The sequence below is a fragment of the Chelmon rostratus genome, chromosome 17 (assembly GCF_017976325.1).
Source record: "Chelmon rostratus isolate fCheRos1 chromosome 17, fCheRos1.pri, whole genome shotgun sequence".
In the NCBI taxonomy this organism is placed as follows: Eukaryota; Metazoa; Chordata; class Actinopteri; order Chaetodontiformes; family Chaetodontidae; genus Chelmon; species Chelmon rostratus.
In genome coordinates this window covers 3,808,045-3,831,317 of record NC_055674.1, presented here as the reverse complement: position 1 = coordinate 3,831,317, position 23,273 = coordinate 3,808,045, and the positions used below count along the sequence as shown (strand labels likewise).

General features: G+C 39.8%; 3 protein-coding genes and 1 long non-coding RNA gene across 4 annotated transcripts; 3 read left to right on the top strand and 1 right to left on the bottom strand.

Moving 5' to 3' along the window:
- Positions 1–376: 376 nt before the first annotated feature.
- On the bottom strand, positions 377–5,056 carry LOC121620933. The gene is made up of 3 exons (XR_006007596.1): positions 4,734–5,056; positions 3,039–3,271; positions 377–2,421 (listed from the first exon to the last, which is right to left on the bottom strand). It is a non-coding gene; the product is annotated as an uncharacterized LOC121620933 (long non-coding RNA).
- A 1,523-nt stretch (positions 5,057–6,579) lies between these two features.
- On the top strand, positions 6,580–10,666 carry rusf1 (RUS family member 1). Its single transcript, XM_041957500.1, has 14 exons — positions 6,580–6,885; positions 6,972–7,049; positions 7,138–7,252; positions 7,336–7,381; positions 7,516–7,548; positions 7,640–7,745; positions 8,428–8,529; positions 8,643–8,713; positions 8,834–9,018; positions 9,142–9,199; positions 9,731–9,795; positions 9,891–10,022; positions 10,114–10,179; positions 10,273–10,666. The coding sequence occupies exons 1-14, from the start codon at positions 6,736–6,738 to the stop codon at positions 10,356–10,358; spliced, it is 1,293 nt and encodes a 430-aa protein (XP_041813434.1). The 5' UTR covers positions 6,580–6,735; the 3' UTR covers positions 10,359–10,666.
- A 375-nt stretch (positions 10,667–11,041) lies between these two features.
- Positions 11,042–16,458, top strand: zgc:153292 (uncharacterized protein LOC100003014 homolog). Its single transcript, XM_041957659.1, has 11 exons — positions 11,042–11,172; positions 11,866–12,067; positions 12,251–12,405; positions 13,334–13,442; positions 13,670–13,702; positions 13,951–13,983; positions 14,102–14,335; positions 14,713–14,816; positions 15,250–15,415; positions 15,509–15,571; positions 15,784–16,458. Exons 1-10 carry the CDS (start codon positions 11,108–11,110, stop codon positions 15,551–15,553), a joined length of 1,146 nt encoding a protein of 381 aa, XP_041813593.1. The 5' UTR covers positions 11,042–11,107; the 3' UTR covers positions 15,554–15,571; positions 15,784–16,458.
- A 939-nt stretch (positions 16,459–17,397) lies between these two features.
- On the top strand, positions 17,398–22,735 carry elob (elongin B). The gene is made up of 4 exons (XM_041956974.1): positions 17,398–17,490; positions 18,911–19,045; positions 20,263–20,371; positions 20,626–22,735. Exons 1-4 carry the CDS (start codon positions 17,488–17,490, stop codon positions 20,736–20,738), a joined length of 360 nt encoding a protein of 119 aa, XP_041812908.1. The 5' UTR covers positions 17,398–17,487; the 3' UTR covers positions 20,739–22,735.
- The last annotated feature ends 538 nt before the right edge of the window (positions 22,736–23,273 follow it).

Below are 23,273 nucleotides of genomic sequence, written 5' to 3'. Positions count from 1 at the left end.
GTAGCCTGCAAGTTGAAGAACAACACATCATAGCACTTAAGCCATTATGGCTGGATTCCACCGGGCACGGCTGTGATTCCTCTAGATTCACCACAGCGTCTTTCAGAGGCAGCTCTCCGCTCTGCTCCGCTTAAAATATGTGCCTAGTCTATTTTTGAATGAAGCCACGTCAAGCTGCGCAGAGCAGATTGAGCCAGGAGGGAGGTCAGACACAGGAACAGCGTAGAGCATCTGTTCAGTTTTCAAAATAAAACACATTGTGCAGACTCCCGACAAAAACAAAAAAAAGAAGCCATTTAGCTACGTAACCTACTTGGAAAATTGGAGAAAAACAACCAAATCAAAAAATCTGACCAAGTGAATATAATCGGGCAGGCAGGACGGCCCCGGCCGGTAGTGAAAACCTGTGGAGGACGAAAGAGGACTGTGTCACATGTTCAGTCATAGAGCCCGGTGAAATCTAAGCATAAGTGTATTGCCTCATAGATTTTGGTTATAAACATAGTGGTTAAATGAATTCTACGATACGTCGCTGTTTTGTCATTACTACACTCAAACCTCTGCCGTCCGATATTCCCTCGACCACTTTCCATCCGTGATAAGTGAAACGAAACAGAAGTTCATTGAAAAGCTCAGTGTTCAGTGTCATAGCATTTTCGGTATATCTTCAGTTTTTCAAATCTCAGACTTACCCAGAGTGTACAAATCTGCCTAACTCCCCTGGGTGAGTGATGATGCTGTTTTGACACAATGACTGTTAATAGAATACAGCAGATTTCTTTTGCACCGTCTCGTCCGATCGTGCAGCATCATTATAAGTTATTTTATAAAGGCAGCTATTTTTTATTAAACGCTGAATAGAGGTTTAAAACATGCCAGCAAGAGATTTGTATTCACTTCAACCAATTTCTCAACTAAGTTTCTGTCCGTGAGTTTTATTGTACGGTCAAAAGTGTCTGCAAGCAGCATCTCTGTGAATCGCGTTACTTAGCTCAGGGCAGACGCTGCTCAACTCGTCAATTTCTGGTGTTTGTAAATTTATGGCTGAAAAGGGTTTTTTTTTTTTTTTTTTTTTTGTATAAAATATAGCTTGGAAACAGACACTCCAGAGAGCATTTCTAATCAAGTGTGGGGGTGTCCAGACTCCACGGTTTGTTGGCTTTTTATTGCCTGTGTTCCTCTCTGGATTGTTTTGTGGTGTCTATATTTGTATTGCAAATTTAACTACTTCTTAACTGACTATGTATGACAATTTTTTTTTTTTTTTTTTTGGCCAAATTTTTTATGAGGTTGCCTTGAAGGACCAGTGTGTAGGATTTAGTGGCGTCTAGGTTGCAGATTTCAGGTGAGTCTACACTATTGAAAACTTACTTCTGGATATTATATTCCACTTCTGCCAAATTCTGCCAGTAGATCCCCTAAATCTTACACACTGGCTCTTTAACTGTAAGAATTTCCCTTTAGATGTTTTGAAGGTGTATTTGTAATCCTCGCTGTGTTAATGACAGCATGTCAAGATGCTTCATGCAGCTCAGAGCACAGAGGTTCCTGTTGTTTTATTATGACATTGTTTCTGTTTGTATAAAAGTAAAACATTGATACATGGGACATTAATAAAGCTAATATGGTAACAATGCAATAATGCCAAGATAATATTGGCAACAACTGTTCTGAAGAAGCACTGCCACGATCACTGTCATCCCATTTTGTTAGAGAGTAAAGACCCAATCCTCGATGAACTCGTTCACTTTGCTACTTTTTAGATTGACAGATTGAGTAATTTATTAACTTTTGTAGTATCTGCACATATATATACTAAAAATGAGTATGTTAAATTGTAATGGCATTTAAAGTGCAAAAATATCAAGGATTGGGTCATTATTGGGGAATGACATTTCTTATCCTTATTATACAGTATAATGTACATGTGTCATGTAGTGCCATGTTGCAAACTATAGTTGATGCTGGATTTTATATGGTCATTTAGATTTTTAATTGTCCATATGTGCATATATTGTTAAATAAATATTACAGCATATATAAAAACATGCAAACATTTTAATACCATTTTCCAGAGTGGTTGTTCCTTGTGTAAAAAAGGTTAAGAGGAAATAGGAACGTGTAAACTGGGAGAGCAGTCTTTTCGTCTGCACAAAGCAGTCTGTTTGTGTCCCGTTTCCCACTTTCTTCATGTCTTCATGGTATTTCATAGTTGGTAAACAGCTTTTTTTTTTACTGTCCGCTGTCTGTCCACTCCTCTGGTAATGATCAGTCTTGCAGAGTGAGAAGATAGGAGATCAGTGCCATTAGTATGGGAGTTAAAGCCAGAATGGTGACCCACATCACGATGGAGATGATGCCAAACTTTTTTGCCTGGTGTGAATACTCAGCAGCTTTCTCTAGATCCGTCGTCTCCTCAGCCTGTTGACGTAAGGACAGTGTTCCAAATTCAGGGTTAAATCAGGAGTAAAACATGAATACAAAATGAAACTAATGCTGCATATAAGCAATAATCTTGTATGTCATTCAGTCAGGTTCTGTGAGTTTAAAGACACTATTGAAGAAGCTGACACGGGCTTCCTCATTGTCTGCGGTCTCACAGGCTGTGTATGTGTAACAATAGCTGCAAAATCAACCATTTGACCTTTTAAATATTCTGACTCTGCTGATCTTATGAATACCCAACCTATAAAAACAAAGCACAGTTCTCAAGCAAAAATACAAACCTTCAGTTCATTTGAGGCTACAGCCAGCCAGACAAATGTAGTGATTATCAAGTTAATATCTCACTATGACTTTTTAACAGTGAGTACGAATATTTCAAAGACTGAAACTTGAAGGTTTTCATTTGTATTGCAGCTTCAGCTAATTGCTGTAGATTGTTTGTGATTAAGCACCACAGAGCGGCACAGCCTGTGGTGTAAACATGACCAGGATATGTGCAGATCACTGATGCCATTAACTCAACTTTGGAATTAAGTTTATGTTTTTTAAAGTGTCATTTGTCATTTTGACTTACAGGTGAAAATGAAAAATACCTTGACTGAATTTATCAGAGATTTTATTCCAATGCAGGTGATGCCACAGATGATGCTGCAGATGGCGAGTTTCCTGTGGTTCTTGTCATTGCAGCACGAGGCCGCCCCCGGTCCAGTGATGGTGATTACTTGATTTGAAGTATTACTATTTGGTGTGTCACCTGACCCTGCGATGAGATTCAGTTGTACCTCTTCATCCTCCGTTTGATGCGTCTGCAGTGAATTAGACATTTCTGCAAAACACAAGAACACGTTTAGGAAAGATTCACCTGCTCAGTGTCATGATTACTAAAATCACGTTGAGTGAGTGATATTCAAAAGTGCTGAAATCTGAAGTACAATTTTCTGATTTGTCTGGTGGCCACTTTTTGGTTTTAACTTTGTTCACACATGATAGAATTGTTTGCTTTTCAAGATAAAGGATCTGGTTTCACCCGTTGTGTAAGGGCAAACCCTGCTTAAGTAAAGGTTTAGATGATTAAAATTTGTGTACCTTAAGGCTCAAATTCAAGGAGGAGCACTGGCTCTCTTCAGTATATTGCTTCAACACAATGGGACAGATGGGCCTCAGAGTTATTTTAATGCTCACTGACTGATGCATTTGATCTTTTCTGTTCTATTCATACTCACATTCTGAAGGTAATAACCTGATTACTGACTTGACATCACAATGTTAGAGTCTCCCTCCATTATTATGTCTGAAAAACTCTGCATGCATTTAGCAAAAACAGCCCTATTTTTGTTAAAGACTGCACATAAAGTAGCAAACATCCGCAGACAGTCGTGGTGTTCTTCCAGCGTATACATATTTAAAATGTCCCAGAGTAACAAGACTAAAATTTGACCCCCTCTTTAACCTGGGTCACCTGTGTTTTGGACTCATAACACACCAGAATCAGTATATTGGCCCAAAGCCTTTGATCTCCACTCTTATCCTGGTGAAAGATTCTGCTACCTCCTTTTTCTGACTGCCTCGGTGGTGCATGCTGATGCTTAATGTTTGAGAGTTGCCCCTGTGACCTGTGTTTACCTGTGTATTAATAGTCTGGTGAGGAGTTTTACCTGCTGACCTGCTGCATACAGCACTGGCAAGACAATCCCAGTTTCAAGAATGGAAACCAAATGTGGCCCACAAGTCTAAACATGTTCTTCAAAAAATGCAGACAGTCAGTGAGCATGGGTTTTTCCAACATGAAGCAGAAAGTTCACGTTAGTGTGGCGTAACATGGGACACAATGTCAAGTTTTGCCTGTGAACTGTTCAAAAGCTTGAAAAACTTGTATGATCACGCTTAAAAAATGTCTCAACCTCCTGCTCTACTGGCGGTTTGTCAGTGAACACAACAAACAACTTATCTCTGATTTGATCAGCGAGTGGCACACCAGCATACTTGTCATATTTGTACCTTGAGAAAATATATCAGAGATGCGTTCATAGTAGTTTCATCAGGTAATGTCACACAAGCCTGTGAGAAAAATGAACGATTCTGCTCTGTGTCCTCAAGTGGTTGAAGAACGATTAAGACAGTTTCCGTTGTGTATTTGTTAACAGCTGAAATCAAAACTAAAAGTTGGTTCTCGATGACAAAAGGAAAGATATACGACTGGAAAAAAGAATATAAGATTGAGCAGATGTTCCAGTTTAAACACAATTAAACTGAATTGAAGGGTTATATTCTTACTTTAAAGTACAAACCTGATCAAATTTTAAAGGCGCTGTTTTGAATCCACTCCTCAGTGGAAGTGATTTCTTAGTTGGTCCACTGTCTCGTTGAGATTATTATGAAACTGTGAGCAGGTGTCTTGTCTTCTTGTCTCCTCAACAAAATTCCAGTTTCTTCCTTTAGATATGGAAGTTTCAGTGATTTCCACACATGGTCATTCAAACACCAGAGCTGTCATCGTCGTAGAAGTCAAAAAGACGATAGCTCCGTGGTGGACCTGTCCCCATGAAAGTCCGGTGTCATATAAGTTGTTAAATGACTGAGCTGTGAACTGTGAGTGAAACTCTGTGTGAAACCTCCACGCCCATTTACTGTGCAGGCTGTTTGCTTCTTCCCTCCCACACATATACTTGTTCAACCCTTCCTCCTCTCGGTTACTTTGTTCTCGTATTCCTTGTGCTCGTAGGTTCGACTTCCGCTCTCTGTTGTTAGTCACACATTGCCCTGTAAAATATTACAACCTTTCCCCACTTACAGCTTTCCTGAAGACTTGGGAAAGGTGTGTCAGCGCTTGTCTCGCCTTGAGGGGAAACAGCCACAAATTCCAGTCTGCCTCATTGTTAAATAAATTCAGATCTTCTGTTTTTGCCTTCCATCCAACAGTTCATTAGCTTTTGCTCAATCACTGCATCTCATATCACTTTGAAACACACTCCTTTCTTTGGGTGTACAGGGTCAAACAGGCCTCTTGTTGCTATTCATTAGTGTTTCTACTCTTCGGCCATCACCCTGCTCTATGACTCAGAGATAAGAAATATTTACTCCCCCATGGCTCAGCAATTGATGACTACCTGACTGCATTTTTTCAGAGCTGACGCCACCCACTGTATGCTCTTCCAGCCTCTTCGACAGCAGGACCTGCATGGGAGGGATCAGCCGTGGCTGCATCTGTGACACAACTGCGTCTCAGCATCATACTGATTATTACTCAACCAGTCAGTTGCATTCCTCTGTGCTTTAAGGAAGTAGGTCAGAAGTCTCCTACTCTCGTTATGATCAATTTTGTGTTTTCTCTAAATATACAACAAGCTGGCCTTGTCTTGCATCAATAAACCGCTGGCACTGCTTCAAAGTAACCGCAAAGTTTTGGTCGTTAATGAGACTCACCAGGACAAGTCAAAGCAAGACTGCAGTGATTTTAGAGTTCAGTGCTTTCACACATCAAGGTGGATCCTTGGCTCATGCCAGCAATAATCTCTCTGATCTTCCAGCAGGAGGTGCAGGAGAATCTTTATTTGCACATCCAGGTTCATGAATTTTTGCACAGACATTCATGTTTTCCAGATGATGAATGCTACTGACTTTGATGACTTTTCCTCTGGGGCCAACATGATGTTGAAATGTCTCTTTATTTGAGTGGATTGCTATGAAATTTGCTACAGACAGAAATGGTGTTCAGGGGATACTTTTATGTTGTTGTCTTTATAGTCTATTTAAGCTATACATATAAATTAGATTTTCCATCTTATGTTATGAACTCTCTTTGTTCTATTTTCAACCTATTGATAAATTAATAAATTCATGTTTTTTATGTGAAGTAGTTGGTACATGTGATTGGTTTTGTAAAGCACAAGTTATTTTATTACACACACACACACACACACACACACACACACCACATGTATTTTTTATATGAAACTAAATATAGTAGGTGTATCCATAGTTTCATGTACAATAAACTTTATTATAGGAGTGTTAATAGAGACTACTGTTAATTGGTAGTTTGTTGGTCTTTTAATCGGAGCTCCGCCTTAAACTCTCAATCCACCAATGACAGATCCCCAACCAGTGACGGCGGAAAAAAACACGGAAGTGCACCAGGACAGAACGACACGTCGGCTGTGTCCAGTTTTTGTGGTACACTGAACCAAAATGGTCTTTAATTGAATACACTGCAGTGCTATTGGGACTGTATTATTGTTCCGTGTGTTAGTTCAGTCGCCACCTCGCTGTTTGTCGCTCCTAACAGCCTAAATGGAGAAAGACAAAGGTCTTGTCTTGGCCACAGAGAGATATGGCAGTGCAGAGTCCTGGAAGTATTTTGTAAAGGATGGAGCGATGGAGAGGACAAGAGATGGGAGTGAAGGTGAATCAAGAGGAAACTCTATTGTCGGAGTGTTTAAAGTAAGGATTTACACTGTTTTTGTGTGACTACATTGACTGTTCAGAGACTCCCGCTCGGACTCACATTTATTATCATCTGATTTCAGAGCGTCTTTCTGCCTCAAGGATATCCTGAGAGTGTCAGTAACGACTACCTGCAATACCAGTTTTGGGATACTGTGCAGGTACAGTAAACGACGCACCTGAACTGTTGAGCTCACCGGTGTCACATCAGGTTAAAGCTCTCCATCCACCCTCCTCCCTCTCTCTCAGGCTTTCTCCAGCTCTCTGTCAGGGACTTTAGCCACTCAGGCCTCTCTCAAAGGTGTCGGTGTTGGAAACCACGAGGCCACAGTAGCTGGAGCCACAATCACCTGGCTGCTGAGAGGTGATCCAGTAAAATACACCATGCATCTACATTGTTGTTGCATGGTGTGAGTGCAGCTTGCAAACTAATGTTTTCCCCTGCAGATGGAACTGGCATGTTGGGAAGAATCCTCTTTGCCTGGCAGAAAGGGTGGGCTCACAGTTGTTGCTTTTTTCAGTCCATTACAAGTTTATGGAGCTTTAATGCAGTGGATGGATGCTTTGTGCTCCTCTTTCTCTGATAGAAATTCCTCCTCATGATCAGTTTTTTTTGTCTTCTTCCAGGAGTAAACTGGACTCTGAGGCCAAAAAATGGAGGTATGCATGTGTACAGACAATACATGTAATATGTCAGTCTAGTTGTTATCATGAACCCATTCTGAAGTCCTTTCTTTTAATTTCTTACCAGACTTTTTGCTGATGTTCTCAATGACCTCGCCATGTTCATGGAAATATTGGCTCCATACTTTCCTGCTTGCTTCACCCTGATTGTATGTACTGCAGGAATATTTAAGGTAAACAAAAAAAAATTTCATTCACTTTTAAACTCAAGCTTCACTTAAATTGCTTTCCCCCAAACTAAATAACTAGCTCAGTAAGTGAACCTTTAGTTTAGAATTTTCATTGCAGTATATTTAGGTCAGGTTTATTTTTATTATTGATCCAATTATCCACAATTTTCTTTATTATTATAGCCTATAAAATATCTAAATTAAAGACAAATTCCCACTGTAATGAACCACAAGCTGAAATTAAAAGCTTAAACTTGTGGTCGTTCTGCAATCTGAAGAGCACAATCGCTCTTTGGTTGAAGAGGCCACCATCCAGTGAAATTTGTAGGCTGTGCTTAATTTTAAAGGGTCACAAGGCAAAAGTTGTGAAACCACTGGGCTTAACTTCGTAGTCTGATCATCAGACTAAATGGCTGTTTCCTTCCACCTCATTTAGTCATTGTCTTCACTTTTTGAACTGTTGAGCAGATCTCAGATGTGGGTGGCGATTCAAACATCTGAAACCAGGCTGCAAAACAACTAAACTGTGATATAAGATGGAGACGAGCAATAAAGCTAATCAACAATCAAAATATTCTGCTGTTGACCCACTGAACACTCCAGTCACGTTGAAGTTTTAGGGCTGCTAGGTATTTATCGATAAATATAACCTGACTTGCTGCTGTCATGTGTTTGTCTTCTGCAGTCCATTGTTGGAGTGGCAGGCGGTGCGACCAGAGCTGCTCTGACTGTTCATCAGGCTCGCAGAGACAACATGGCTGACATCTCGGCCAAAGATGGCAGTCAGGTACTTTTTCAGATTTTTCTTGACCCGTAACTTGTGTGAGACTGTTTATCGAAGAGCAAACCACAGCAGTGTGCTGCAAAGAAGGAGTTTTAATTGTCCTTTATTTCCAACAGGAGACTTTAGTGAATCTGGCTGGACTGCTGGTCAGTTTGGTACTCATTCCCCTCGTCACTGATAATCCAATGTAAGTGTTGATATATAGAATGTGTGTTAATTATCATTAGAATCTTACGCAGGGACTCATGTGAAGAGTCTGTCGTCTCTTTCATGTACCTCCATTCTCCTCCCTCTCTCTGCCCCTCAGACTGACTCTCAGCCTCTTCTTCCTCTTCACCACCCTCCACCTCTTTGCCAACTACAAGGCTGTGCGTTCAGTTGTCATGGAAACCTTCAACGAGGCGCGGCTCTCGATCGTACTGCAGCAGTACCTGAAAGACAGACAGATCCTGAATCCACTAGAGGCCAATCAGAGAGAACCAGTTTTCCTGGGTGTGAACCGTGAATTTCCTGACATGTTCTCAACTATTTTTTGTATCCAATACAAACAGTGACACTGTTTTAACATGTTGATTTTGTGCATTTGAAGTAATGGATTCTTCCATTTTTTTCCAGAGTTTAGGAAAGCTGTGCCAATCAAACTTGGAGTGAGACTACAGGAGGTTGTACAAAGGTAGTTTCATGTACAACTGTGATTCCAAAAAAGTTGGGACTCTGTGTAAAACCTTTATAACACAGAATGTGATAACTTGCTAATTCTTTTTGACATTCTAAGTTCAAAACATAGGAAAGAAAATATTTTTAATGTTTGACCTCATCATCTCCATTGATTTTTGTAAATATCTGCTTATTATGAATTTGATGCAGCAACACATTTCAAACATCTGGGACAGGAGCAACAAAAGACTGGGAAAATTGTGGAACGCTCCAAAAACACCTGTTAGCATACCACAGGTGAACAGGTTGATTGGTAACAGGTGATAGTATCATGATTGGGTATGAAAGGAGCATCCTGGAAAGGCTCAGTGGTTCACAAGCGAGGATGGAGCAAGATTAAATACCACTTTGTGAACACATTACTATATATTTATGTTTTACATAGAGTCCCAGTTTTTCTAGAATCGAGGTTGTACCATTTTGCCTATAGGGTGAAAAATTACACACAATAAAAGTTTAGATGATAATACATATATTTATTTTGTAGCCCAGAAGAACTTCATTTGGCTTTGAAGAAAAACAACATGCCTTTCCTATTAGGAGTAAAAAATGGTTTGTCATCTTTCCTCTTCCTCCACAAAACAACTGTTTTAAGAGCCATATAGCATAATTGAAATGTTTTTTAAACTCTATTGTCTTCCTCTCAGGCTGCGTGTGTGTTTGTTTGGGACCAGAAGCATCAGTACACGATGAAATCAGAGTGATGTGCCAAGCTGTGTGGCTCAGCAGGAAGTTAAGCCATCTAACTGATGGAGATCCTCATGCACAACAACAGCAAAGTGAGCCTTTACCTCCATTTATTTCCCTACTGTTCATTCATATAGGTGCTTCTCTCTTACACAACACACACTTTTATTGTCTTCTTTAAAGGTCACTGGGAATTGGTGCATGAGAGTCACAAGTTGATGGACACAATTTTCAATCCATTTCTCAAAGGTGAGCATACACAAAACTGTTTCAACCTACAAATCACCTTCTTTATCCTGTGTATTTTTACCAATAGAAACCTAATTTTGCGATGATTTCCAGGTGTGGAAGCTGCAGGATGGGACATGAAACGAACTCTACTGGACTGGGATGAGTGGAGGGTCGAGTGGAAAACAAAAAGCAACTGAGCTGAAAGACATCTGCAGCCATTCGCATAGTTTATATCACATTTATTAATGTTATTCCAACATTGATACTTTAAGTATCCCCAGTTTGATTCATTCTGTATTCAGATGTCAATGGGTTTGATATAAGCAGAGTAAAAAACATCTATATTTGTATGGGAATATTTTTATTTTTACAGGTATATTAAAATTCAAAGCTGAGGGATCAGTGAGCAAATGTTATTTACTCAACATTCTTTCATTGTATTCATTTTTTGGCTATTGCATTTCCTGGTGTACAAGTTTGAATACAAATAAAACATGACTGACTCCCTTTATATCTTTCCTCCATAGGGTGGCGTTGTAGGCCATTTTATATGAAATTAACATCCAACACGAAGAAGAAGAAACAACATCCGCTTGTGCTAGAGTTTCGTCAAGGTAGCAATATTTAGTAGGGCAGAAGCGAAAAAAAAATATCTACAGCCAGGGAATATCATAAACTATTGCTGCTGAATATTTATGCCGACATTTTTTTGACACAAAACAAACAATAATATACTTCACATTGCCGAATACTATATGATTATTGTACGATTTTTGTCGGGGTTGTTACTCTAAAAGCTTTCAACTTGGCAAGAAGTTAATATTTTGAAAATTCTGACCGGATGTGGAAGTTGTATTATTGCTAACTTAACTGGTCGCATCAAACAACTAACTGTGGCAGCAAAATTACTTTGCTTGGTTGCAAGTTGGACGAAATTGTGTACTAAATGGGAAGATATAAATGTGCCTACAACTGCGATAACTCCGGCGATTCAGATGTCAAGTTTTTTAAGTGAGTATAAACATTTATCACTGAAAAACAGGCATTAGCGAGCAGATTTGTGATTAGTCAAGCTAGCTAACATAAACATCATCACGAATCACATTAGCTATTTCTATTTCTATTTATTTTAATTTTTTGCTTGCGAAGTTTTTCTAGGTCTTCTGAATGTTTTTAGGTCCAATTAAGTTTAAGAGAAAATATCCGATGAGCCATATTTCAGAGACAGTTAATCTTACTTAATTCAGTTGAGCTGAAACAATTAATCGATCACAGAGAATTTATCTGCACGTACTTTGAAAAATTATTAATTATTTACATTACTTTTACAAGCCAAGTACCAAACAAGGATTCAGTTTCTTAATTTGCAGCTTTTATCTGTTTTATAGAGTCAACTACCAGTTATTTAATTGTGAAAGTAAGCGTCCGGTTAATCGACCATGAAAATAGCTGTAGACTTATAATTCAGTCTCTTTCTGTCTACATGGAGTGCTACTGCATGTAGCCGTATTAAATGATGAAAAAGCACAGCTTCCAGGGGCAGTATGTACCAAATAGAACAGCACTTTAGAAAAAGCCTTCTGTTTTACCATGAAAGAACTAAAATTTTCTGACTTTTAAATAGGAGTTTAGTGTTGTGTTTCCCTCACACAGTAATTGCACAGCGTCGTTAGGTCTGTTCTCATGAGCTGTGTGCTGCGACAGGTTTCCCCTCTACAATAACCGAAAGCTCAAGAAATGGCTCGCCAACATGAAGTGGAAGGACTGGACCCCGTCGCGCTTCTCCGTGCTGTGCATCAATCATTTTGAGGAACAGTACATTGACAGAACCGGCAAATCTGTGAAACTTCGAGAAGATGCAGTTCCCACCATATTTCCATCCCCTGATGACACAGAGAAAAGAACGGTTTGTACACAGATGTATGTGATATAGATATAGATCATTCTCTAAACTAAATATCCACCACCCCAGAAAGTAAGGTACACAGGGTGAGAGCTGTTCTTCTCTTTAGTAGAACCGATGGCTTACAGCCATAATCAGTACAACCTTCTGAACACAGCATGTTGTTTGCCTGTATTGTGAACCCAGCCAACTGCAGCTAAAGCCTCTCAGACGAGTCCAACTAAGTTTCCAGTGGCGGCTTCTGCCGCAGCAAAGCGACGCGTCCAGAACAAAGAGCCTGACCAGCAGGTAAAGCGAAGCATCTGGAACGAAGAGCCCGACCAGACCGAAGAGCCTGCTGGGTATGTTACTGTAGACAGCGGAGTCTGCCACTGTCTGAACCCACCACTCTTTTGTTTTATACTTGCATTCCCAGCATTATGTCATGTGTTTTTTTAATCTAACATTTTTTCAGCTAAAAAACAAGCCAAAGTAAATAAAATGAATCGTTATAATAAGTCAACACATATAATCCAAAAATATCAGAGAAAAAACAGATTTTCTGCCTTTATTGAGTACACTGTATACAATGGAATGAGATGGTTGCTTAAATTTTGATATGGTAACAATTATGGATTCAGTTCTTCTAGGAATGTTTTGGGGTAAATGCAGTAGAAAAGGAAACCGACCAATTTATTCCATCATGGTAACCTTCATATACCTGACTGGACTCAGCAGCATCCTCACTGAGACCCTTATGTTTGTGTCCACCTCATGCTAGAAATGTTGGAGTATGTGAAGTGGCAACTATAGCACAATGCAAAATAAGTTTGATGACTCCTGCAGCTGTTCCATGTTACAAAGCAGAGGTTTTGTACACTGAACTCCATAAGGAAAACAGAGGATTGAGGAGAGAGAGGGCATCTGTATTCTGACCAGTTCTAAGCAGTTTGTTAAGAGCTGCTTCAGTGAGATAGCTGAACTTCTTACCAGAACCTCGTGATTTTCATTCTGAATGAGAATGTTGCATTTTTCCACATGTGTAATGTAACTTAGTTGTGTTGCTCTACTACAAGTATATAATAGGTGTCAGTGATATTTGATTATTAATTATTTAATGCATTTTTGTGATTGTGTGCATTCAAAACTGTGAGGAAGAAGTACAGCAGTTTCACCCACATCAGAAAAAGCTTGAATCTAAAGTCATTTATTAAATGTTCTGTATTAAGTTCATACACATTTGGATTATTCTGTCTTTTAAGTGTTGACCTTTTCTGGTTTTATGTTCAGAGACAAAGAACCAAACAGTTCTGACAGATGGAGGATTATAGTAGATGAAGGGTTGATGAAGATTGAGTCATTTCCACATTTCTTCCATGGAGACTACTGCGTACCACAGGTAAGTGGTAATATATGTATATTGCTCATATGTGTTTGGATAACTTAGTGATCTCATTATTTTTGTTTGTTATTAGCATGAATTATGGCGATTATGATATGACATTAAGCAAATGAAAAGCCTTTTGTTGTGTGATGTTTTCTTTCATTGTTGTAGTTTATAATTATATCCTGTCATCTCATGTTGATCCATTTTGTCCATTTGTCATTTTTCACATGCACCAACAGAATATTCAGTGGGCTCCAGATGATAATGTACATGTAAGTAGTGATCATGATGTGCAATATTTTGTCCTTTATGCTCTCTTTTGTATTTTTTTGTAATTCTGTTTTTATTGCCATTCAAAAGAAGCAACATTACAGAGAACAAAGACATCATGAACAGAAAAGAGAACAATAATACCAGTAAAACTAATAAAACAAAAGAAACTGTTCCGAACATAAAATGCTCATCCGCAAAAACACCTTGAATAAAACCATAATCACATGCTCTTCTATGATTTTCACAGGCAGAATGTGAAGATCCTGAAAATGTGATAGAGGTAAGTTGTAATCACCTGAATGTTTTACAACAAACTTCCATTAAATACAAAGTAAAGTGATTGGGATCATTGCTGTGATCATGTTGTATTTCTGCATGACGTCACGTCGTGATGGCAGGTGAAAGAGCCGTGGCAGTGGCTCGGTCTGGACGTCAGAGGGCCGCTGCCCCAAACGCTGAACGGACACAAATACATTTTGACGGTGACGGACTACTTCTCCAAGTGGGTGGAAGCTGTGCCGATGCAGTTGTGCCTCCCGTCCCATGTGGCAAAGCACATTGTGGACATCATCGGCCACTTTGGATACCCACTAAGATTCCTCTCCAGGCTGCCTCATGACATCGTCCACAAAGTGAGTGCATCACTGACTGAAGGGCTCACACTGTTATAGAGAGCTTTAGGAGTTATCACAATCGCCAGTTTTTGACCTGTAAATACTTTACATGTCATACAAGTTGTAAACTAACCATTTAAGGTCCAAGTAAAAGCAAATTTAATGGATATAGTGCTATCTTGTACCTCAGAGGATGCTGCAATCATACGAACACCTTGAGTTGAGTTGCCAGCTGAGAGCGTGTGTATAAAAACCCAGAGAGACTGAAGAAAGAAACCCACTGAGTAACAGATGCTATGAGGGACAGGGCTGGACTTTCTACACAGTGCACATTTTGTTTTCTAATCAAGTACTGGTGTAATATTGTGTCCCATGTGAATGTATCCCCATGCTAGATCAACAGAGAACTGAAAGATCAGCTGAAAGTCACAATGTTGCTCGTCGTCCATCATCAGCAGACAGGCACTGCGGATTTGATCACACAGCAGCTGATTGACAGGTCTGTACTTGCATCACAGGTTTGGTATTTATTGCTATTTCTAACATTTTACATCACATTTTACTGTCACATTATACTGCAGTAAAATGTGCACTTTGAGATGACTGGCAGTCCCCGTCTCATGCCTGTAGTCTTACAGTTCTTCAAAATGAGAGCGTCTTGTCAGATTAAAGAGACTAATTTGTGATGTGGACATTGCTGGCCCTCATGGAGGCATTTCCATCCTTTAGCTACAGCACCCTGAAAATTATATGCATCATATAGCTGTAATGCAGCCCTCAAGGCCAGGAAAAGACACATTTAAGCCACAGTATATCACAATTGCAAATGTCAAAATCTCAGAGAATATAAACTTTCATTTGACTGTATTGGTGTTGCACTGATGCATCTCTGAGCTCGTGCTTTAGCTTTTCAAATTGCTGCTCCCCAACAGGATGGTCAGTGATCTAGTAGACGAACACGCGGCTGACTGGGATGTCTACCTGCCTGCCAAGGTTTTCAGTCTGTGTTTCAAAGAACATTCGAAGACCAAGAAAATGCCCTTTTCCGTGCTCTGCTGTAAAGGACTGGAGCCAATCCAGTCCCCCAGAGGACTGAATGTAAGTGTAGGTTTTGAACATTTGATAAGACTTTGCTTTCTACATGTATATACTGTAAAGTGACCCTTGTGCTCTCGCCTCTCTCTTCCACAGTATGCTTATTCCAAGATCCGAGAGAGCACCTTCGTGGTTAGATAGAGATTTGAAGTTTGTTAGGTGAGTTGAATATATTTTGAGTTTCTGTTTGCAAGTACATAAATACTAAAAATGTATATTCTAAGTTTTTCTGGGCTCATTTTGGGGCATTTTGACTAGGTGTTTCCCAGCAAGAGAAAGTGAATTTGCAATCCATCTCAGAGAAGATTTTTACAAACCGGTCACTTAACAGGGGTGTGCAGCTTGTCTCACTTAGTCTTGTTATTTTTCAGGTCAATTGATGTGGAAATCAAACTGGGCTTGGTGTTATTAACACACCAGGCAGAAGGAGTATTTTTCTGTGATGGAAGCACATTCACTTTATCAAGGATCGTCATGGAAAGTGCTGGAATTCTACTATACTTCATGGCCACAGTGGGAACGTGGTAATTCTGATATTTGGACCAGGATGAGGACTTTGCTGACTTGACAGATATGGCAGATAAAGCTGCAGCTTTCTACAGGGTCCTCCGCTTTACCAAGGACTCAGTGTCATTTTCAACCTGCTCTTAATCCAACTGCGTTGTCACTTTTGCTCATTTTAATTATTTTTTGTCCATCAGCTCAGTAGAAGGCCATTTTCAGTCTTGTTTCATATTATTCTATGTAATGTTTTATTTCAGATGTCGGCATTGTGCTACAGTTGTCTTAAAAATGCTCAAAAAAAGAAGCAAGCCCCCAAGCAGACTGGCTTTGTTTGTCAGTTGGTCCCCCGACAACAAGCCCTGAAGTGATTTTCTTAAGCAAATGTAAGTCAGTAGTCCATACAGTCCAAGCATTTAAGTCGGCAAATTTAAGGCTGCTGTGGCCAATTGTTTGTTGTAAAAAATGTAAAAGGTCAATAAACATGATTTAAATAAGAACAGCTTTGATTACACGTGCAGTATGCAAAAGGGACTATGAATATATCCTGCATTATCAATGTAATTTCTAAATGAAGCCATCTGTGATCATCATGACTTGTTTTCAAGCATTTACTAATGAGTGGACATAATGTGTGTAAGGTTTCTGCGACACAAGAAGTACATCTGTTATGCCTGAGTTGTGTATGTGACTGCACAGACAGTTTCAAGTTATGCAGAGACAAGTTGGAGCCTCTTTGTTTCCAGATGATGGTGTTATGGTAGAAATGTTCAAACAGATTATGAGCATGTGCAACAACAAGAGCATGTGTCTCAGCAATGCATCTTCTGAATGGCTTGTTTCAGTAAGAAAACAATAATTTATAGCAACTGCTGACAAGCAGTAAGCCATAATGTCATAAATACAGCAGGAAAAAAACAAACCATCATCTTATACAGCCTGCTGCACCTGGTTTGATTTGCATCTCTCAGCTGCTGTCAGTTCAGCTGTCCCACTCGCTGTGGTGACAGCTGCTGTCGGCCTGAAAGGAGGACAGAAGGATCACAGAAGGAAGAAGCAGCCAGTGCAAAGAAACACCTGTTTGTTTGACCGGGGAAGGAGACATGGTGGTGCTGTGTACAGAACTGCACCACTGCTGGGTGTAAACGGACAAATGAAGCTCCACGAGGAGCTTCATTTTAAATTAACAGTATACCTGCACAGTTAATTTAAATTAACTGTGCAGGTATACTGAGATGCAACTTACAACTGCGGGATTTTGCAACACATAAATGAATTTCAGATTCACACACTAGGATTTGGAAGTAGCGGTGGGTAATGAGTGATTATAGATTAGACAAGTACATCATAAACGAAATTCAAAAGAGTGAGGATGTAAGAACTCTGTCACACTGCAGTTGAGTTGGAGGCGATTCATCCCTTAAATTAAAAGAATAAGAAGAAAAGTCTGGTGTCGCCACCTGATGGTTGATTTTGCAGTTGCAAGCGTGGCTGTCTGATGCTGCTGTGATCTCACAGTTGTCGCTGTGCAGTGGAGGCGTTTTTTTTTCCCTGTGTGCAACCAACCGCAAGAAATGGTGAGTGAGGAAAACAGATACAGCTGAAAATGTAACGGCCTGCCGATTATCCAAACCCTACTTTTGTTTGTCAGTTATTCCTTCCACAAACAGTGACATGTATGCTGCCAGTAGCCGAGCCAAGCTTGTCACGAAAAGCGGTCATCCAAAAGCTTATGTCTTTGTTTAGCTAACCCTAGCTATCCTGGGTTAGCGTCAACACACTAGCTCACGCCAGCTGGACATTTGAATATTATGTACAAGTCGATAGCAAGGATAGCGGAGAAAGGTCCAGACTGAAGACTATATAAATTACCACTGTTTTGGATAAGTGACAGTTCAGCTAACAAACTTTGCTTTTGATCAAATGGTTAGCTAGACGCGAAGAAGCTAACTAGCTAGCTGAAGTTGTCAGTAGCCACTGAGGCTCGGCGAACGGTAACGTTATAATCTATCAAACAACTTAGATTAAAAACGTGGATGACATTTAAATGTAGCTATGTTAACATTAGCCATGTTCCAACTCAAAGTGTGTTTATTAAGTGGTTGCTTGGGGGTACACAATGTCCATAAGTTACCCAGGGAGCTGAGGCAAGCTACTCCAGCTAACAGTTGATTGAACGTTTACTTTACCGTTGGTATCCACAGCTAAGCTAGCTCGTCATGACGTTAGCTAGAAGCTGCCGCACCATGAACACTTCGGTGGAGAGATTGGCGTGACGTTATGGAGTAGCTGCAACTGTTTTTATAAGCCTCACCCGACTTATCAGCTAACCTAGCAAACTCACAAACTACTGCCACTACCAGCTTCACCACCACTACTGCTGCTACACAACTTCACCCTGAAGCGTTATAACCTGATCTAGCACAGTCAGGTGAAGCAAGAAAAACAAGAAGCCATCTATTAACTAACTTGCTTTAACTTTGTGCTTGCACGTTTATTTGGAAACTTTATCTATAGCGATAATGGGTACTTTGACAACGTGACTTAGTGCTTCAGAGGTTGAGTTGACTTTATATCTGTCATATTGTTTGTCTGCGTTATCGTGAGATATTCTGACTGCATTAAACAAATTTATCAAGAGCTTTATATCAGGGCTTGGCTTGGAAATCCATTTGTGTGGTGGCTTGATGGCAAGTATTCTGTATTTGTTGGGATTATAGTTTGGAACAGACAACAGGATGATATTATGTTTAAGGATGTTACTGTTTCTGTTTACTCAACATCACTGTAGATGAGGGCCTGGCCTCAGTGATTAAAATAAAGGTAGCTGCGGCGTATCGTACTCAAGTCTATTTTTTCAAGCTTTGGAAGAATCAGATCAAAACACCACAACATGAATGAGTTGTTTCAGGGTGAAATGTGCCTGCAGAGGTTTACACCTAAAAGTCATCATTGTCTCATTTCCACTCTTTCCGCTGTCACTTGATCTCACTTTAGGATGTGTTTCTAATGATTCGACGTCACAAGACGACCATCTTCACAGATGCCAAAGAGTCCACCACAGTCTATGAACTGAAGCGTATTGTGGAAGGCATTTTAAAGAGGCCACCTGAAGATCAGAGGCTTTATAAGGTAATTTACACTATAACAAATATTCAAAATTTTGATTACATAATGTAATTATTTATGAAAACCCAGACATTCGATTGAGAAAATTTATATTCAGTGGTGGAAAAAAAGCAGCACTACTGCGGCTGTTCTCGTGAGGGCTTGGACTGCTGCACCGAATACACTTTAGACTGACGAGTCACACCAAGTTTCTGTTGTCATTTATTTCTAAATCACCATGACAGCTCGGGACTATCCGTCATAAAATTCCAGTCTTGGCAAAATTGTACTACCATTTTTTCCCTTGTGTGAACTGTCTGTAAACTGATTTATCAGTGTAATGATCACTCAGTAGATCATGTATTTGCATTGCTCTTACCCACCTGAGCAATGCTAGAATTCACATTCATTCTTGAGCACTCTGACTGACGAGAGTTTATATAATATATGTACCATGAGACTATAGATTTTTGTGCCCTCTAAGAATTAGCTGTACTGTTGAGAGCTGCAACGATAAGTCAATTAATTGTAAGTCGATCAACAGAATATTAATAAGACATTACTGATACTAATTTTTAAGGTAGAGAACCAAATATGGGGTTTTCAGCTTCTTAAATGTAAGAATATGATGCTTTGTTTCTTCCACATATGAAAGTAAATTGAATATATTTAAGTTTTGGACCATTGTTCAAACAAAATAAAAAAATAATAGGTGGATTTGCTGGCATTGAAAACAATCGTTAGCTGCAGTAATAATGGCATTTTCTAAGTTAGTTATACCTTTCATATCTCCAGTTGTATTAGATATGTTGATTTTATAGGATTTTAATAAGTCTTCATCATAAATGTAATGAATTATTCTGATTTATTAGGGTCAGAATATTAATTAAAAACAGTTTCTCAGTTGATGTTTCAGGTTTATTGTGTATTGATGCTGAAACATAAAACTACACACACCAAATGGAAAGCTTGGATCAATTTTTTTAACTCCACCCTTCAATTGGCCCAACAGTTGCAGGATTCTTTATCTTAAAACTTCACTGACACTGACTACAAACTTGCCAGCTCAGAGGAACACAAGTAATCTTCACAACAGAGAGCATGGTGTGAAACTGAACACCATGAACAGAATCTCTGAAAAGGATGATTCTGTGCTCTCTGTCCAACAAGTAAAATAAAAATGTAGTGTGTGAACAGCTGGCTCTGCACTACTTTCATCTCTTTCGAATGTTTTTCACCAGGATGACGTGATGCTTAACGACAGTCAAACTCTTGGAAATTGTGGCTTCACAAATCAAACAGCCCGACCTCAGGCCCCGGCCACGGTGGGATTAGCTTTCCGTCTGAGTGGTGAGTAGTTTACCCTTTATTCAGCCTCATCATGGACCCTTTCAATAGGTGTTGTTGTGGTGGCACCGTTTACTCTCGTTTTATTTCAAGCCGCTAACAGCTCAGTCTGAGCTGAGCCGGTTGTTTAGAACTTCAGTAGCTGTTACTTTCTGCTCTGATCTGATTTACTTTGTGTTATGTGTCTTCCCTCCTCTTTCTCTCACTCTCTGTCTTCACTGTTGTCACTTTCTCTCTCTGTCTCTGTCTTCTCTCAGATGATTCATTTGAGCAGCTGAGGATCGAGTCTTTCTCCACTCCCCCAGAGCTCCCTGACGTCATGAAGCCCCAGGACTCGGGCAGCACAGCCAACGAGCAGGCTGTACAGTGAGGGAGGGACGCACAGGGGGCCGGAGGGAGGATGCACGGGGGGAGGGAGGGGTTGAATTTTGGGAAGCGATGCCTCAGAGGGTGAGTTTTATCTTACCGAAGACAGATCTTCAGCTGGGCATAAACAGTTACAAACGTGGATTCCCCTGGTTGTAAATTTGAGGGCGGGTGCTTCAAAGTGTCCTGAAATCGGTGAACGCATGCTAGATAAATTGATAATTTCATACAAGACCCTTCAGAGATACCTGACGGACTTGTCACGACACTGTCAGTCATCCATGGGATTGGTAAAGGCTGAACATAAAGAATTGTACCTCGTATTTAAATAATTCTAGTCTTTGTTTGGGGCAAGGTTATTGCTGCCTTCCTTGTGTTTTTTATTTTGCCGGCTTACACGTGGGAGTTGATAAGGTGTGACATTTTTAGGCTTTTATGTTTGTGTGTTTCTTTATTAAACTATTACTAGGATTTAACATGTTTTTGGTCTTTGGCTTGGATATGTGTTGCGACAATAGCTAGGAGTTTGTGAATTTCTAAGTTACTATCTGTATTTCAAAAACTTTTGAACAATATGAATCTGAAATAAAATAGATTCACTCGTTTGCAGAAGATCTGGCATTAAGATGAACATTTCTTGGTACTTACCAGTAGTTGTAGTTTTCATACTGTAGCTGCTCACTGAAGTTACTGAATGCACTCAGTCGTGGGTATCTACAACACATGTAACGCTGGCGTGGACCTGGTGTTGAAAATCAAATCGCAGACAAGCATAGCAGCAATCAAACATGAATTAATAGTGATTATTGATCTTTCTTTTTTTTTAACCTTACTAACAAAGGCGGGGGACTAATCGACTTTCCTCTCCGGTGTTTGGTTGCAGCATATGACATCTTTGAGATGCTGAGTAGTAAACCAAAACCTGATTTAAGTTAAACAGGTAGATTGTCATGTGATTAGTTATGAACTGTGCCTATGAGTAGTGAGCTGCACATTTGACTCTCCATTATCCCAGAATCACTGCCCATTTAGATTTAATTCATGCTGCAACTTGTTGTGTTGTATTATACACCATTGATACCTTAATGCACGCATTGTTTTCCTAAATTTAAAGGTATACTATGCAGGAGCTGTTGGTTACGGTTTGTAAACACAACATTCAGACTTGGCCCCTCTTCCACCAGAAGTTCACTGCTTGTAAGCTACTGTTGTAGGAACATTAAATGTGTTGGAACGGAAAAGCCGATGCTTTAGCAAACTATCTAAGCTAAACTCTGGCACCTACCTGTCCAACAAAAACAGGCCAGCGCCACGTCGCTCTTCACCCCAATCCTCTTCTTCTTCTAGCAGCTGAAAGTCAACCCCAGAGTCACACTTGTTGTGGAAAGTTTCATCTGCGTGTTTGCCTCGCCATATCTGTTTTTCTTCTTTTTTCAGTGCTGTTTCTGCCATTTTTGTAGATTCCTCTTGGATGTGTGCTGCTTACTGTCTGGCACCTGGTCACTACCTTTATAAAGTCCCAACCTCACCTGCACGCTGTTATTTGCTGATGGCTACACACCCACTGCCCAAAGGCTGCAGCACAGAAATGTCCAAAAGAGGCCACAGTAAGGAAATACAGGCAGAGGGCAGGGTCTCAGCAGATAAATACACCACCACCCACTTGTAGTGGGTCAAACCTGATGATAGAGGGTTTATACATTATTTTTTAGGAAATTCCTGCATAGTATACCTTTAAAGGTAAAGTAGAAATGAACTCCTCTCCACATCAAAATGTCAGATAATTAAAGTATAGCACTGGGTTTTATGATCTACAAAACTACAATTAAAACTCCATTAGTTACAGCAGGAAACTATATTTGACCTGGGGGCGTTGAATGAAATTGTTGACATTACCGCATTTGCAATTTGAGGCTGTTAAACAGTGGGACATGATCAAAGTTGCACTTGTAACTGATTGAACATTAAAACAACTGTTTTTCACCCCTGTGCACTGTGGTGTTTTTTCATACTTATATGCACAGTCAGACACATTTGGAAGCACAATTAATTGCTTTTGCATGACATTTTTAACAGCTTATTCATTTAAGAGTTGCTGCCATATGCGATCACATAAGCCGGTAAAAAAAGTTAGTGGCAGACTGATGAGGGGAGCAGCATTGACTGCCGTTCTAGTAAGAGCTTTTTAAAAGTAATACAATCCTGCGGTCTTTATATGTGTCTGGCAACAATGTTCTGCTAGTAAGGGAAAAAAAAACGAGCAATTTGTGCAAAGATGTGTGAAAGGTAATTCAAGTAGGACTGCAACTGAAGCTGTTGAATTGTTTGTTGTTTTCAATATCAATGAATCCTTAACTTTAACTGCTGCATGTCTCTTAGGCTCCATTCATGGCTCATATGTGCACGATGAAAATAACTGTGAAAAATTGATATTGAATTAATCCCAGAGGGATTAAGATCTTCTTTGCTCAATAAAATGTCATGAAATAGTGATAAATGCTCAGAACCCAATATGACATTTTCATTGCTTGTTTTGTCA

Bases quoted from the DNA above. Each gene is read 5' to 3' on its own strand.
- zgc:153292 (XM_041957659.1), top strand. From the start codon at position 11,108: ATGGGAAGATATAAATGTGCCTACAACTGCGATAACTCCGGCGATTCA. The intron at 13,703-13,950 runs GTAAGTAGTGAT...TGATTTTCACAG, and splicing joins CTCCAGATGATAATGTACAT to GCAGAATGTGAAGATCCTGA. The intron at 13,984-14,101 runs GTAAGTTGTAAT...TCGTGATGGCAG, and splicing joins ATCCTGAAAATGTGATAGAG to GTGAAAGAGCCGTGGCAGTG.
- elob (XM_041956974.1), top strand. The intron at 19,046-20,262 runs GTAATTTACACT...GTTTTTCACCAG, and splicing joins AAGATCAGAGGCTTTATAAG to GATGACGTGATGCTTAACGA. The intron at 20,372-20,625 runs GTGAGTAGTTTA...GTCTTCTCTCAG, and splicing joins ATTAGCTTTCCGTCTGAGTG to ATGATTCATTTGAGCAGCTG.
- rusf1 (XM_041957500.1), top strand. From the start codon at position 6,736: ATGGAGAAAGACAAAGGTCTTGTCTTGGCCACAGAGAGATATGGCAGT. The intron at 9,019-9,141 runs GTGTGAACCGTG...ATTTTTTTCCAG, and splicing joins GAGAGAACCAGTTTTCCTGG to AGTTTAGGAAAGCTGTGCCA. The intron at 10,180-10,272 runs GTGAGCATACAC...GATGATTTCCAG, and splicing joins TTTCAATCCATTTCTCAAAG to GTGTGGAAGCTGCAGGATGG.